General features: G+C 45.7%; 1 protein-coding gene across 4 annotated transcripts in view; it reads left to right on the top strand.

The window, feature by feature from the left end:
- sbf2 (SET binding factor 2) overlaps nt 1–13,530 on the top strand; it is a 78,933-nt gene that overhangs the window by 62,304 nt on the left and 3,099 nt on the right. For 2 of the 4 annotated variants that reach the window (XM_084476663.1, XM_084476660.1), the window contains exons 20-30: nt 1,199–1,371; nt 1,808–1,881; nt 3,611–3,806; nt 4,314–4,441; nt 5,135–5,310; nt 5,469–5,602; nt 6,001–6,202; nt 7,260–7,456; nt 8,221–8,370; nt 10,194–10,277; nt 11,472–11,546. In XM_084476663.1, coding sequence (XP_084332789.1) covers nt 1,199–1,371; nt 1,808–1,881; nt 3,611–3,806; nt 4,314–4,441; nt 5,135–5,310; nt 5,469–5,602; nt 6,001–6,202; nt 7,260–7,456; nt 8,221–8,370; nt 10,194–10,277; nt 11,472–11,546 — 1,589 coding nt within the window. The remainder of the gene's footprint in view (nt 1–1,198; nt 1,372–1,807; nt 1,882–3,610; nt 3,807–4,313; nt 4,442–5,134; nt 5,311–5,468; nt 5,603–6,000; nt 6,203–7,259; nt 7,457–8,220; nt 8,371–10,193; nt 10,278–11,471; nt 11,547–13,530) is intronic. The other 2 variants (XM_084476661.1, XM_084476662.1) reach the window with 2 other exon arrangements.

The raw sequence follows: 13,530 nt of genomic DNA, 5'->3' as shown, positions 1-13,530 counted from the left end.
CTTTTAAAGAGCAGCTAAGTGTATTTGTAGGAAAATGGCCCAATCCCTTGAAAATGTCGTCAAATGTAGAGAATCTAAACAGAAACGACTGCAGTGGAATATTTCCGAGGCAGAACGATCACGCCGTTATCTGGAGAAGCTGGAGAGATTTCCCCATCTCGGAGTGTTTCCCCATTTGTCAGCTAGGTACCGATAAGTGTGTGGGTGACTGCTTCATTACTTGCGGTGTACAGTACTGTCTGCTCTGGCCAAACGCAACAGAAGGTCCCCTCATCCGACCCACATCCGCTTGGTGCATTTGAACGTTGAGCAGAGTGGAGCTTTTGGCTTTTGCAAGATCAAAACCCACAGGGTGTCTTCATGGGATTAATTTCTTCTTTTTAAACACAGACTTTGTCTGTGTTAAATTTCGATGGGATTCAGGGGGTAGTGTGCTGTACGTTAAGTGAAAGCAACTGTGGCCATTATCTGATTGGCTGCAGTTTTCTTAGCCTTTGGTTTCAGCATTCTTCGATGTTCTTTTTTACGAAACATATTGAGCAAAGCACGTTATGTGAGCATGTTGTTCATGTTCAACATCATTAAACATCATTTTCAATCAAAGTGAGTTCTGCAATGAAAAACGTGACGACGGCCCAATTGTATTAACCTCTTAAAGGACTGCACTTGTGTGGTTTTCAACCCCTCGTTCCAACAGCACCGGTTCATCCTGACAGATGTTCACCGTCCCCCAGCGTCCTGAAGCATTGAGGGTTGACCGTAGGGATGGGCAATTAATCAAATTTTGATCGCGATTTCGATTTCAGAGTGAAACGATCACCAAACTAATATAATCGAGTTGAAACGATTTTTAAAAATAATAATAAAATAAATAAATATGTATATATATATTTTTTTATAGAAATTGCAGAACAGCTGGATTCATATCTGGACTTTATTTTCTATTTGACCATTTTGTGTATATTTTTAAGGGGAAATTTCAAAGTTCTCATTTACAAAGTGTTTTTTTTTTGGAGAGAAATTCTGAATAAATGCATCATGTCTTCAAACTCAAAAATAATCGTTTGAATAATCGAGATTTCAATACTGACCAAAACAATCGTGATTATGATTTTTTGTTCCATAATCGAGCAGCCCTAGTTGACTGCGCCGCCGTCGTCGTCGTGTTTTGTTTTGTTTGTCGTCGTCGTCGTCACAGCATGGCGGGCAGCGTGGCGGAGAGCTTCGACACGGAGAGCGGCTACGAGGACTCGGAGAGCAGCGACGCCGCCAACTCGGTGGTGCGCTTCATCGCCCGCTTCATCGACAAGGTGTGCACGGAGAGCGGCGTGACCCAGGACCACATCAAGAGCCTGCACAGCATGATTCCAGGTGAACTCCCACCCCTCTTTGACGGTCAGACCGCTCCGCTCCCGTGACCTAGTTTCCTCCCCTGGTCGCCCAGCACCGCACCCCCCCCCCCCCCACCCCCCCACCCCCCCCTTGGACGCTCCGTGAACCCTGAGTGTATTTTAAGCAGAGGCTTTAGGCCACAGAGACCTCTAAGCTGATTAAAAGGTCTCGACATGCTAACCTTTGCCTTTTAAGTTGTAAATATGGGCTGACGTCGGGGGAAGCCGGCGTTCTCCAGACGTTTGTGCACGCGCCACACACGCAATGTGTGTATGTGTGTCTACGTCAGACGTTGAGTTGAATAGGGGGGTGTGGGTTAGTGTGACGCACGTTCCGTCTGCTGGTCGCCATGGACCATGCATAGTGCATGGTGGGTAAAAGCAACTGCTTTAACCCTAACCCTTTCACCCCGCAGGCCTGGTAGCGATGCAGATTGAGGTTCTGGAGACAGTGCACAGAGAGAGCCGGAGGCTGCCTCCCATTCCAAAGGTAAGGGCTGGCCCAGAACCACCATACATTGATGCCAAACACAAGCACCTGCACCTCTTTGTTATTCATGACTTGATGGTTATCCATGTGTAGTCTGGCAGACAATACCATGACTTCATGTATAAAGTCGATTTGTTTCATCAGTGACTTGAATCTGTATGCTAAAATCAGGTTTAAAGCATCTTGGCCAGCTCACCCATTGTCCTATTGAAGGTATTTACCTTAAACAGTTGTCATAAAACAGAATTCTGTTTATTTTATTTTTTTTTGTTTTTTTTTTTGCTAATTCGCATGGCAGGTTTTGTCTGGTATGCTGGCTGATGTACAGTGTGTTTATCAGTGTGTATCCCACTCACCATTGAGATTGTTATTATGACCACACATTCACATTAAGCCAGTTGGTGTTTTTGGTCTCTGCTGTCCTCTACGCCTGCCAGCTCTCTTGTGCGCCCCACCCACACAACTAAGCAAGCCAACTCAGCCATGAGATGAGTCTAGCCAGACGTGACTGTGTGTTACTCCTGGCTTATCAGGGCTGTGCACAAGTCCTTTCCTGTAATGATGCTTAAAAGCCGAACGCTAAATGAGTCTGCCGTTAAAGGCCTTGAGAGTTTGAACAAACAGGTGACGATGAGTGATAGCAGGTTGATCGATGGTTCCTTTGAACCCTCCAGTGTTCTGATGTGCTGATGTTTTGTTGTTGCTTTCCTTTCCTGATTTGTCGCCAGCAGTCTTGCCATATTAGATGAATCAGACACGGCAGAGTACATCTTTTATCATTTTCGAGATCGGTTTCGAAACGTAACAATATTATTCGAATGGTCTGAAAGTGAGACAGTGCAGAAAGAAGAAGAAGAAGAAGTGTTTGGGAAAAAGTGCGAAGGAGGAGGTGCATTTTTGTTGAGTTGATCTGATCCGTGTTTTAAACATTGAACGATAAGACGTCTTATCTTTAGCCCTCCTTGATAAACACTTCACCCGACCCGTGTCAACAGTCAGTAGAGTCAGAGGCTGCACTTGGAACAGCTGCGTGACTTATGAGTCGACCCTGGGTCAAAAACATTAGGCTCTTCCCAACAGATGTCACAAAGGCCCAAAGAATGAGAAACGATGAACAATAATCAAGAAAACGTCTCTTTATTACTCAAGCTTGGCCCTTAATAAATTGGTGAAACCGGCCCAAAGAACTGTTTGTACGTAAGGGAGAACAATTCCTGAGCCTGCGCCGACGCCGGGGATGGGCCTTTGCGTCTTTGCGCGAATATGTGCTTGTGTTTCTTGGCAGGACATCAAACCTGGTAAACAGGGATATCTCTGTGACGCGTTTTTTTTTTTTTTTTTGTAACACAGACTACACTTAATAACATGCATGTGATACTCAGTCCTCCTCACACAAGCGCCGTGCTGCACCCATGCATTGTAACGCATTTGTTTTACACATCGTCGTTTGGGAGGTCTTAAGCTCTCCCCGGGCTGAACCTGCTTGAGGGACTGATGTTGTTGTGAGTTTTGTTTTTTTGGGGTCTCTCTCCGCCTCTCCTGTTTATTTGTCTTTAAAAAAAAAACAAGAAGGGGGGGGGGGGGGGGGAAGTGTTTTATTGGTGTGATGACGACCTCTTTAACACATGTGTTCATCCCCTCTAACCCAACAAAGTGTGGCTGAGGCGCTGCAGTCCGTCTTGTTAAGGAGTCTCTCCCCCACCCCCCCCCTCTCCCCCCTCTCCCTCAGCCTAAGATCCTGCGGCCCACGCTGCTGCCCGGGGAGGAGCTGGTGTCGGAGGGGCTGCGGGTGGTCCTTGACCCCGACGGCCGGGAGGAGGCCACGGGGGGCCTCCTGGGGGGTCCGCACATTCTACCAGCAGAGGGCGCCCTCTTCCTCACCAACTACCGCATCATCTTCAAAGGCACCCCGCACGACCCTCTAGGTAATATCACCATCCCATAGGGGGGGGGGGCTGGCTCTGTACCCCCGGGGTCACGCTGGTCCCAGGGGGGGAAGGGCTAAAACCACCGCAAACAACAACCGTGGTCCCGATATCTCTGTGTTTGGTGTAAAGAACGTGGACGTGAAGCAGGTTCACGGCACAATGGCACACGGTGGGTACAGTTCAGTCGAGGAAAAGGAGATTGTGTGTGCACTTAAAGTCAGGTCTGGTGGTGTAGAATCTGTGCCATCGGTATAGGTGTGTGTGTGTGTGTGTGTGTCCATGTCTGGCAATTATTATTATATTATATTAGTCCAACCCCATATCTGGTAGTGCGGCTTTCTTATGTAACCAGAACACTGTGTCCTAGCGAGGTTTGCATCTGCTCGTGTTTATTACAAGAATGACTTGTCCTATGTGAACTTCAGTGAAGTATGCTGTGTTTGTGTTTGTTTGTGTCTGTGTGTGTGCGTGTGTGTGTGTGCGTGCGTGCGCGTGTGTGTGTAGTGGGGGAGCAGCCGGTCATCAGAGCCTTCCCCGTGTCCACGCTGGTCAAGGAGAAGAAGATCAGCATCCAGAACCAGCTGCAGCAGAACATGCAGGAAGGCATGCAGCTCCGCTCTGCATCCTTCCAGGTAGGCCCGGGGGGGGCGGGGGGGGGTCTTATTGGGTGGCAGTATAGTGGGGGGGGGGTCCTATATAGGGTCCTTAATGACCTACCTACACCCCTGGGGGGGGCCAGGAAACATGTATACATTTAACAGTAACAACACAGATGACATAAGAGCACGTGTTTATTGCCGACTGCGCCCATGGTTAATTGGTTGTGTGCCTGTGGTGTGAGTTAGTTTGTGGTGGTGTGATCTAGTTTGGCTGAGCTCCACAAACTACTAAATTGAGTTATGGTATTTCCCCCCCCAAAAAAATATGCATTTTAATGTAACCCCCTAAAACTAAACTATCCTAATACAATGACATCATCGAGAGACACATTTTGGGTTCTTAGTTTGAAGAGGAAATGGCAGAGGATCGTCGGCCAAGCATTTGGTTTTAGTCCCCATTAAATGCCTCATTCCTATCTTTTTAGTAAGTGGGACAATAAAAGTGCCTGTTCTTATCGCCGTGGGCCACTCAGTGTGTGTGTGTGCGTGCGCGCGCGTGTGTGCCGTCATCGGTGCGCATCTACGTATGCAACTTAAGGCCGCTCGTCACATGAGCACCGACTAGCAAACCGATTGGGGCGATAGAAAAGCCGCTCCTTTGTAGACCCTCGCTGGAGGTCTAAAAGTTGACGTCCTCTCCTCTCTGTGTTCCCATCACACACACAGCTGATCAAAGTGGCCTTTGACGAGGAGGTGACCTCAGAGATGGTGGAGATCTTCAGGAAGCACGTGCAAAGGATCCGCTACCCACAATCCATCTTCAGCAGCTTCGCCTTCGCCGCGGGGCAGACCGCCCTGCAGCTCAGCCATCCCAAGCAGAAGGAGAAAAACACGGGCTTCAGGTTTGTTGTGCAGTTTGCGCTGCCTGCGGCGAACTCGGCTTCTTTTCTTTTGCCTCTTGCGTGAATGCTTTAAACAGATGCCACGCCGAGGAGGATGTTTTTGTAAAAAAAACCTTTTTTTGTGAGTGAAACCTTATTTTCCACGGTTCCCCCTTCAGGACGCTCTCCAAGTCCATTGTGAAGGGAGCCCGCAAGGCCGGGAAGATCACCATGGGCCGCAGCGGCCAGGCCACCCTGAAGAAGAGCGAGCGGGGCAGCAGGATGACGTGGAACGACGACGACGACATTTCAAGTGAGTTGGCGGCGACGTTGGTTCACAACCGGGGCAGGTCGAAAGGTCAAGTCTGGGCCCCGGGGTTCTTCGTTATCACACGTCCTATTTTTGGAACGTGTGTAGATGCGTGCGTGTGTGTACGAGAAATTGTTTTGCGGTGTTTTGCAAGTGGTGTTGGTTATAGAAGTAATCGGCCTCTTTTTTTTTTTTTTTACTCGCGTTATGTAATAAAAACATGTGGAGCCATACTTTCTGGAACATGTTAAAGACTTTGGCAGTGTGCGATTGTAGTCTGAGCTTGAACCTAGACAGCTGTTCTGATCTTCCAGTGGTTTTCTTGTTCTTCTTCAAAAACAAGATGCTATCGCGTTCATGTTTCCATTTCCACTAAGAGCATCACTCTCCCATGTTTTTAGTATCCGATGACGGAGAGCCCCCCCCCAGCAGCACTCTGCGAGCATCAGAGAAGTCCACCATGGAGCAGCTGGTGGAGCGGGCGTGTTTCCGTGACTACCAGAGGCTGGGCCTGGGGACCATCACCCTCAGCACATCCCGCACCAAAACGGGCGAGCAGTTCCGGATAACGGCAGCGAACCGACTCTACTCGCTCTGTCGCAGGTACACCAGCCCGCCCGCACAAACATCTCATGGCACACACACACACACACAGCTTGCTAGCTCCCTCTTCATCTTCCTCTTAACTCACTCGCCCACTCGCTTGCTCAATCACACACACCTCTCACAAAAGCACGCACACCCACATCGCTCGCCACACACACACACACACACACACACACACACTAAACCCACATACCCGTCTCACACTTACCTCATAGACATACCTGACACTCATCAAAAGTAAACCTGTGACATGCTTCACCTTCGCCCTACATTTATTTGGATCAATCGTCGGCACATGTTCCATCCTGCCACCAGAGATATTGCCAAAGATATTGCCACCAAAGATAGTCATCATTAGTATCACAATGTGATCAGAAGTAGTTCATAATAATAATATCATTATATATATATATATATATTATTATGAATTATAATTAATTAATTACCGAAATTTTTCGGTATGGGTCTAACGGTTCGATGCACGTTTCATTTCGGTACGTACAGAAAAAAAAAATAATAATAATAATTGTATTCCGTTTTTATTGATTATCACACACTCTGTGAGTGTCTCGTCTTGTCCCGATGTTTTGTGTTGAGGACCACGATGGAAATAAGTCCTGGACTTTGTATGTATTTTCATTTGTGTGTAAGGCATTTGTTTGATACAATTTAATAAATCAAATCAAAATCCAATTGTTTAATAAAAATAAAATAATAATAAAAGCTGCTGTACCGAAAAACATACCGAACCGTGACTTAAAAACCGAGGTACGCACCGAACCGTGACTTTAGTGCATCGTTACACCCCTAATATATACATATTTTATTGTTGTTATTATGAATACTCCTACTAATACAAATAACGAGTATTATTATTGATTATTGATTTCTTCATTACACATTATCATCTTTCTCATATACTGCCAGATGTTTTCATACTGTATATGTTGACATGGTGTGTGTGTGTGTGTGTGTGTGTGTGTGTGTGTGTGTGTGTGTGTGTGTGTGTGTGTGTGTGTGTGTGTGTGTGTGTGTGTGTGTGTGTGTCTCCCAGCTACCCGGGGCTGCTGGTGGTCCCCCAGGCCGTGCAGGACAGCAGCTTGCACAAGGTGGCCCGCTGCTACCGACACAACCGGCTGCCCGTGGTGTGCTGGAAGCACCCCCGCTCCAAGGCCCTGCTGCTGCGCTCCGGGGGCTTCCACGGCAAGAGCGTGGTGGGGCTCTTCAAGTCCCAGAACCCCTCCACTACAAGTACGCACCCCCCCCGACCTTGCTACACACACACACACACACACACACGCGCGCGCACACACACAATGCACATAAGCTGTAGGCATGGGCGATTCGCGAACGATTCGGTCAGAACGAACGAACGAATCCCGAACGACGAGAACTGATTCCCAAAAAGAAGAGAACTTCCCGAGCGACCGTCACCGTCTGAGACCTTCTGGAGGTTTTAAAGGCTCCGTTTGCGGGCGTACCTCATTATATTTCAAAGCAAAGCGGTGAGGCCAGACACCTGAGATTCCCCCGCCAAATGGCGTAACTGACCATATGACTGAACGAACTGAACGAACGAATCAAACAAACGATTTGTGATAGTGAAGGGAACTGAAAGAACTGATTCCCGGAAAAGAATCATTTTGCCCATGCCTAGTAAGCTGACATGGCCACTCTTCGTTTAGTGCTGCAGAATAAACACAGGAACGCACCGGAACACTGTAGTTTTGCGGACGTGGATGTGATAACGGATAGTTAAAGAAACATGGTAGGATCGTTTTATTGTTTATATTAATGATATCGATATCATTTAATCTCCAGCCGACCAGCCTGATGGAATCGTTCCGATCGCGTGACCGCACGACCGCTATAGGCAGAATAGTACCTAGACTCCAACAGTTTAACCTTTTTTCTTTTTGTGTGGCTGTTTCCTTGCATCCTAACTGTGTGCGTCTGTGCATTAATGACATTTAATTTGACCATTGATTGTGTATGGCCTCAACCTCTGTCTGCAGCCACTACTTCATCCTCCGAGTCTTCCAGTAGTCTAGAACAGGAGAAGTACCTGCAGGCCATCCTGGACTCCGTTCCCGTCCACTTCAAGATGAACGGCAACAACACACTGTCCAACCGCTCTCAGGTCGGACTCTCGCCGAGTACGCCAGGTAACCACGACGACAACAGCCCTAACCCTAACGACCACGGCAACGTATGGATGGTCACTCATGCCAGAGTCAGAACACACCTCGAGACACCTTGTTCACACAGTGGCCATAGTGGTTAGCTAGGGTATACCTAGAATCTTTGGAGAAAACATGACGACAACTCACAATTTATTATTTGCAGTTCTTGCATTACGTCTTCCCACCCAGGTAGCGTTTAGATTGTATTTTGATTGAGTTGCGATGGTTTCTCCAAAGAAAATTTGAGAAAGTTTCCTCCCCCAGCAAAGCAATATGGCACCTTGGTTTATAAGGTCCAATGCAATACTTTATAAAAAATAAAAATAAAAGCATCAGCTTGTCAATGGAAGGGTTTAGGTCATTCAAACACTGATGTTTACTACTTTTTGTAGTTTCAAAGAAGTTTGAAGTTGTCCTTCCTTCCTAATATGAGGATATTGCCCTATACAAGTATGTTGAGGACAAATCAGCATTTTATATTTGCCAAGACCTGGATGTGATTCTCGTATTACTGCTGAAAATAATTTTTGATGTGCACTTTGGTTACAGTGTGTGTGTGTGTGTGTGTGTGTGTGCGTGTGTTAGTGCATGGTTTCCTTTCAGTTTCAGTACCTACTATAGTTACCTACTATGATCTGGAGACAGAAACTCAGATAACAGTGTTGTGTGTCTGTATCATTCTGCTATTCTGATCATCTGCAGTCTAACTACATCCAGTTGGTGCGAGTCAAGTAAAAGATTTGCAAACTTGAGATTCTGAAACTATTGTGCCGTATCTCTAAGCCGTGTTTTGCGGCTCTTTTGTTTTACCAGCATGTTTTTTCCTCATGTCATTTTCCTCGGTGTGTTATCAGACACTTATCTTATGTGCAGTCATGTTGGCTCTGTGTCTGTGAGAGAGGGAGAGACAGAGGGAGATATATTTATATATATATATATATATATTTATATATATATATAATATTAGGGCCATTACTTTGTCTAGGAAGGAACTGTTTTACAATTTCAGGCTTATGTAAGAGGAACAGGACAATAAGAGGTCGTGGCTCTTATTCATCTTTCTATTCTGACCTAAACCTATTTTGTCAACATATTGTACTTGTGTTTAGGCGAGTGCCAGGAAGCTGACACGTGCACTTGCACTTGCACACACGCACACACACACGCACACACACACACGTGTGTATGTGTGCACATACACACACAGACGTTTGCTTGCTTACACACAAACACACATGTGCACATGGATACATAGACACACACACACACGCAAACGCACACACGCGAACACAGAAATGCAAACAGACACATGCATGCACACATTATGTTTCCACTCCATTCATGCAAACCGGGTCATAAAACGTCCTCCAAATGGATCAATAGCGCCAAAGATCCTATCTCTCTAGGACAGGGGGGATCAGGAGAACGTCCACCTAATAGGGAAAGAGGATTCCCTGCCTTTCCTTTGCATCAGCCGCAACTTTAAACCATGTTGCCGGTAGGATTTCAAAGTCTGAGCCAAAAGGGCTTCACCATGCATCCCAATCCAGTTTGCCTCGTCAGCTGCAAATCAGTTGTACAGAGTTGTAAACACACGCCTCATGTTCCCGCAACCGAGTGAAGACCATTCTTCAAGATTTGCCCTCCCCCCTGTTGCCGTGTTGTGTTGTTTTGGCCCCAGACCGGCATCACCGTCCCCCATATTGGTGTGTTTGTTGGTGAGGCTTAATCCATACGGTGAATGTGTGTTGTGCTTTTTATGATGTGTGTGTGTGTGTGTGTGTGCGTGTACGTTGTGTGTTCAGGTAGTGAACGGCGGACGTCGAGGATTCCAAAGATGGCCCCTGTCCATTTAGATATCCCCTTCTCAAACAGCTTCACCAGGGGCGGTGAGTGATGCTGCGGCCGCTTCCTCCTGCCTCAGCAACTCGGGACACATTGGGGATAGATCTAGCTGTAGGGGGGGGGCACACAGTCTTCTCAGAACAAAATGTGAAATCGATACACAACAAAAACACACATCTCTCAAGTGATTTTGGAGTGCACCAGTGCACCGGTCTCAAAGACGCAAACAACAATAGCACACACACGGCAAATGTGAAATACTAATACGAATCCCTGTCTCATGTAGGAGTCTGAACTCTAAAGTATGGAGCTGCTAGCCTTTTTTAATCAACACTTTTGGGGACATAAGGATATATTCTACTTACCCATAGTTGAAAGAGACGACGCACAGTGCCATTTTTCCTCAGTCGACCTATTTAGCCTTTGACCAACTGAGCCGAAGTCAACAGAAGCAGATGAGATTGACGAGCTTCATCGGTAAAGCAAGGGTAAAAACACCCTTATTCCAGCCTCTCCAAAGTAAAGATATTTTAGCGACTTCACTGGTCTCTGTTTTACAGCGACTCTAAAAGATAGAAAGAGACGAAAGACGGACAAACCTAAATAATCGTAGTGTTATTTTAAAAACTTCGCTTTTTTTTTCGCAAAATGGAAATCACATCGTGAGTGTACAGCGGGCGTTCAGCTCTGTGATTTGTATTGATACAATAACCAGGGTTCACTCTTAATCCCTGGGGTGTGTTCTTTAAGCTTCCTGTACTGTACTGACGAGAAACTGGATGATGCATTTATTTGGAAGGCCCCCGTCATGACCTTATCTCACTACCCAATCTGTTTGATTCTATTAGAATTTATACTAGAGTCCCAGCAAACTCCCTCGTGTTTGTTTACTTCCTGGATGCCGGGAATCGTCACCCTCACACATTCCATCAACCCCCCCATCATCAGTGTTGCATGCCACTCCATTCGCTCTGCTGCATTGAAACACTGACCCCCCCCGTACCATTTTATCACAAATGACGGGAAAAAGGAGTTCAGTCATGACTGTGGCGCTCCGAGTGATCCGTCTCGGTTTTCGTCATCGATATTCAAAAGCATGGCATTCAATACACATTCCTATGTCATTGTGTGATTCCCAATTTTGATTTATTTTTGTTCTCCTTTTATTTTCATGGTACTATCTTTTCCTATCCTCTCTCTTCTCTTCCCTTCCCTGTAAACACCCAACCCCTCCCCAGTGCTTGGGTACAGGGATAAACTATTCAGTCACTCAAACCCAAAGCCTGCCAGTAAGGGAACAGCCCACAATCAAGGTATAGTGCCACCGGTATTTCCCCATCGCCGCCTTCTTTAACAGTCCATGTGATAACCCATGATCAAACCTTAATCATTTCACTTCTCTTCTTTAACAGTCCATGTCATAACCCATGCTCAAACCTTTGTCATTTCACTCCTCTTCTTAACAGTCCATGTCATAACCCATGCTCAAACCTTTGTCCTTTCACTTCTCTAAACTACACATTTATCCTCCAACCTAAATATGTGCATTCATTGCAACCGCTTTCAAGAGCTTTGACACACACACACACACACACACACACACACACACACACACACACACACTGTGTGCGTGCATGCATATGTGTGCAAGTGTGTGAACACATACATACGCGTACGCGTGTGTGTTGAGGTTTCAGCAGCGCTGTGGTAATAATGAGTGACGGCAGGCGCTCTGTGTGGAAGCTGTGGTTTGAGTGTAGGTTTAGTAGCTCCTTTGTTGTGGCGTGCTGGTCTATTGCTGATAGCTCGGCTCATCGTGGTGAGAGGTGATTCACGTTTAGCTAGAGCCCAGTCAGCTGGGAGATGAACCCATCTGTCTGGCTGCTGACCAGAGCCCCTGGGGTTCACTGGCGTATCTGGTAGATGACCAGTATAATAAGTTATTCATGTGTGTGTGTCAGATAGAACAAACATGAGTCTGGCTCCGCTGCTAACGAGGAAAGCAGGGAGAGGTTTTTCGGCTGACAGATAGTAACAGATAGTAACATTTCAACTTTTTATCTGTTGAAATACGGCCAATATGGAGATTTAGTTGTAATTCCAGTGTAAAATAATAATGATGTGATTTATTTCAGTTAGGTATCATGTGATGAACCTTTAATGAAATTAATCATCACTACCTACATCGTTACTTTATCACATTTTCTAACCCAAGTACAAAAAAAGTTACCAAAATTAGTTATTGTTTTTATTAAAAATATATATTTCATTGTTGAAGGAATCATTTGTCATCAGGGGGACAGCATTGTCCTCTTTATTTTTTGTATTTTTATTTTACCTTTATTTTACCAGGAAAGTCTCAATGAGATTAAAAAAAACTATTTTTCAAGGAAGTCCTGGAACAAGAGATAGCAATTCAAATTATGAAAAACAGTTACGAGTAACGGAGGTCGTCTCAAGTGCTCTCAGCCGGGATTTGAAAGCATTCAAAGAAATCCGTTCCAGAAGCCCTTTTTCCCCAATTCTGTGCGGGCAAATGGAACAGACGGCAACAACTGATCATTTCAACGCAAACCATAAGAATCAACACTTGTCCGTGTGATTAGATCACAGATGTAGGAGGGCAGTAGTCCAAGCTATTGTCCTCTTTAGTTTTTCTCATTTGAATTTAAACATTGTGATACACAATCGGCTTTTATACAATTCTATTTTTCTATTTATTCTATTTATTGATTGTGTTAGTGGACAATTGTTCTAGCAACTTCTGTTCTCATGGTTATCCCATTGTACACTAATCCAAATGTCATTACACTTCTTAAAATTTAGCTTTCATTTCATTGTTGTTTTTTTTTCAAAAAGCCGTCTTCTTTGCTGAGATTATGCAAACGCTAGCAACCAGACCTATAATTGGTTGGAACAATATACAACCGACCGCAAAAGAAGTGAACCATGGGTCACCGCGATGATGACTGCATGCCATTGATCAAATGTGATATCTACCAGCGATCTCTAACCCTATTGGCTAGTCCCGCTAACAAATTCCTCTAACCTCTGCTTTCAATATCCCCTGCACCCAAACACTTGGTTTTGATGGCCCCGAAAGAATGATGGTGTTTACACAATCGCTGGTGCTGCCGATGTGCATGCAGCATGAACTTAGCACGACATGTGTTGTTCATTTTGGGCCTTGATGCTAAACGAACAACAACAACAACAACAACAACAACAGCGGAAGAAATATAAATAACCTGACGTTGATGCGTGTCGTGGCTAGACCGAGTGGTGTGTGAGAGTGTC

The sequence above is a fragment of the Micromesistius poutassou genome (assembly GCF_964030765.1).
Source record: "Micromesistius poutassou genome assembly, chromosome: 12".
Classification (NCBI taxonomy): domain Eukaryota; kingdom Metazoa; phylum Chordata; class Actinopteri; order Gadiformes; family Gadidae; genus Micromesistius; species Micromesistius poutassou.
Note: the sequence above shows the minus strand (reverse complement) of the source record. Positions and strands in the feature narration are given on the sequence as shown.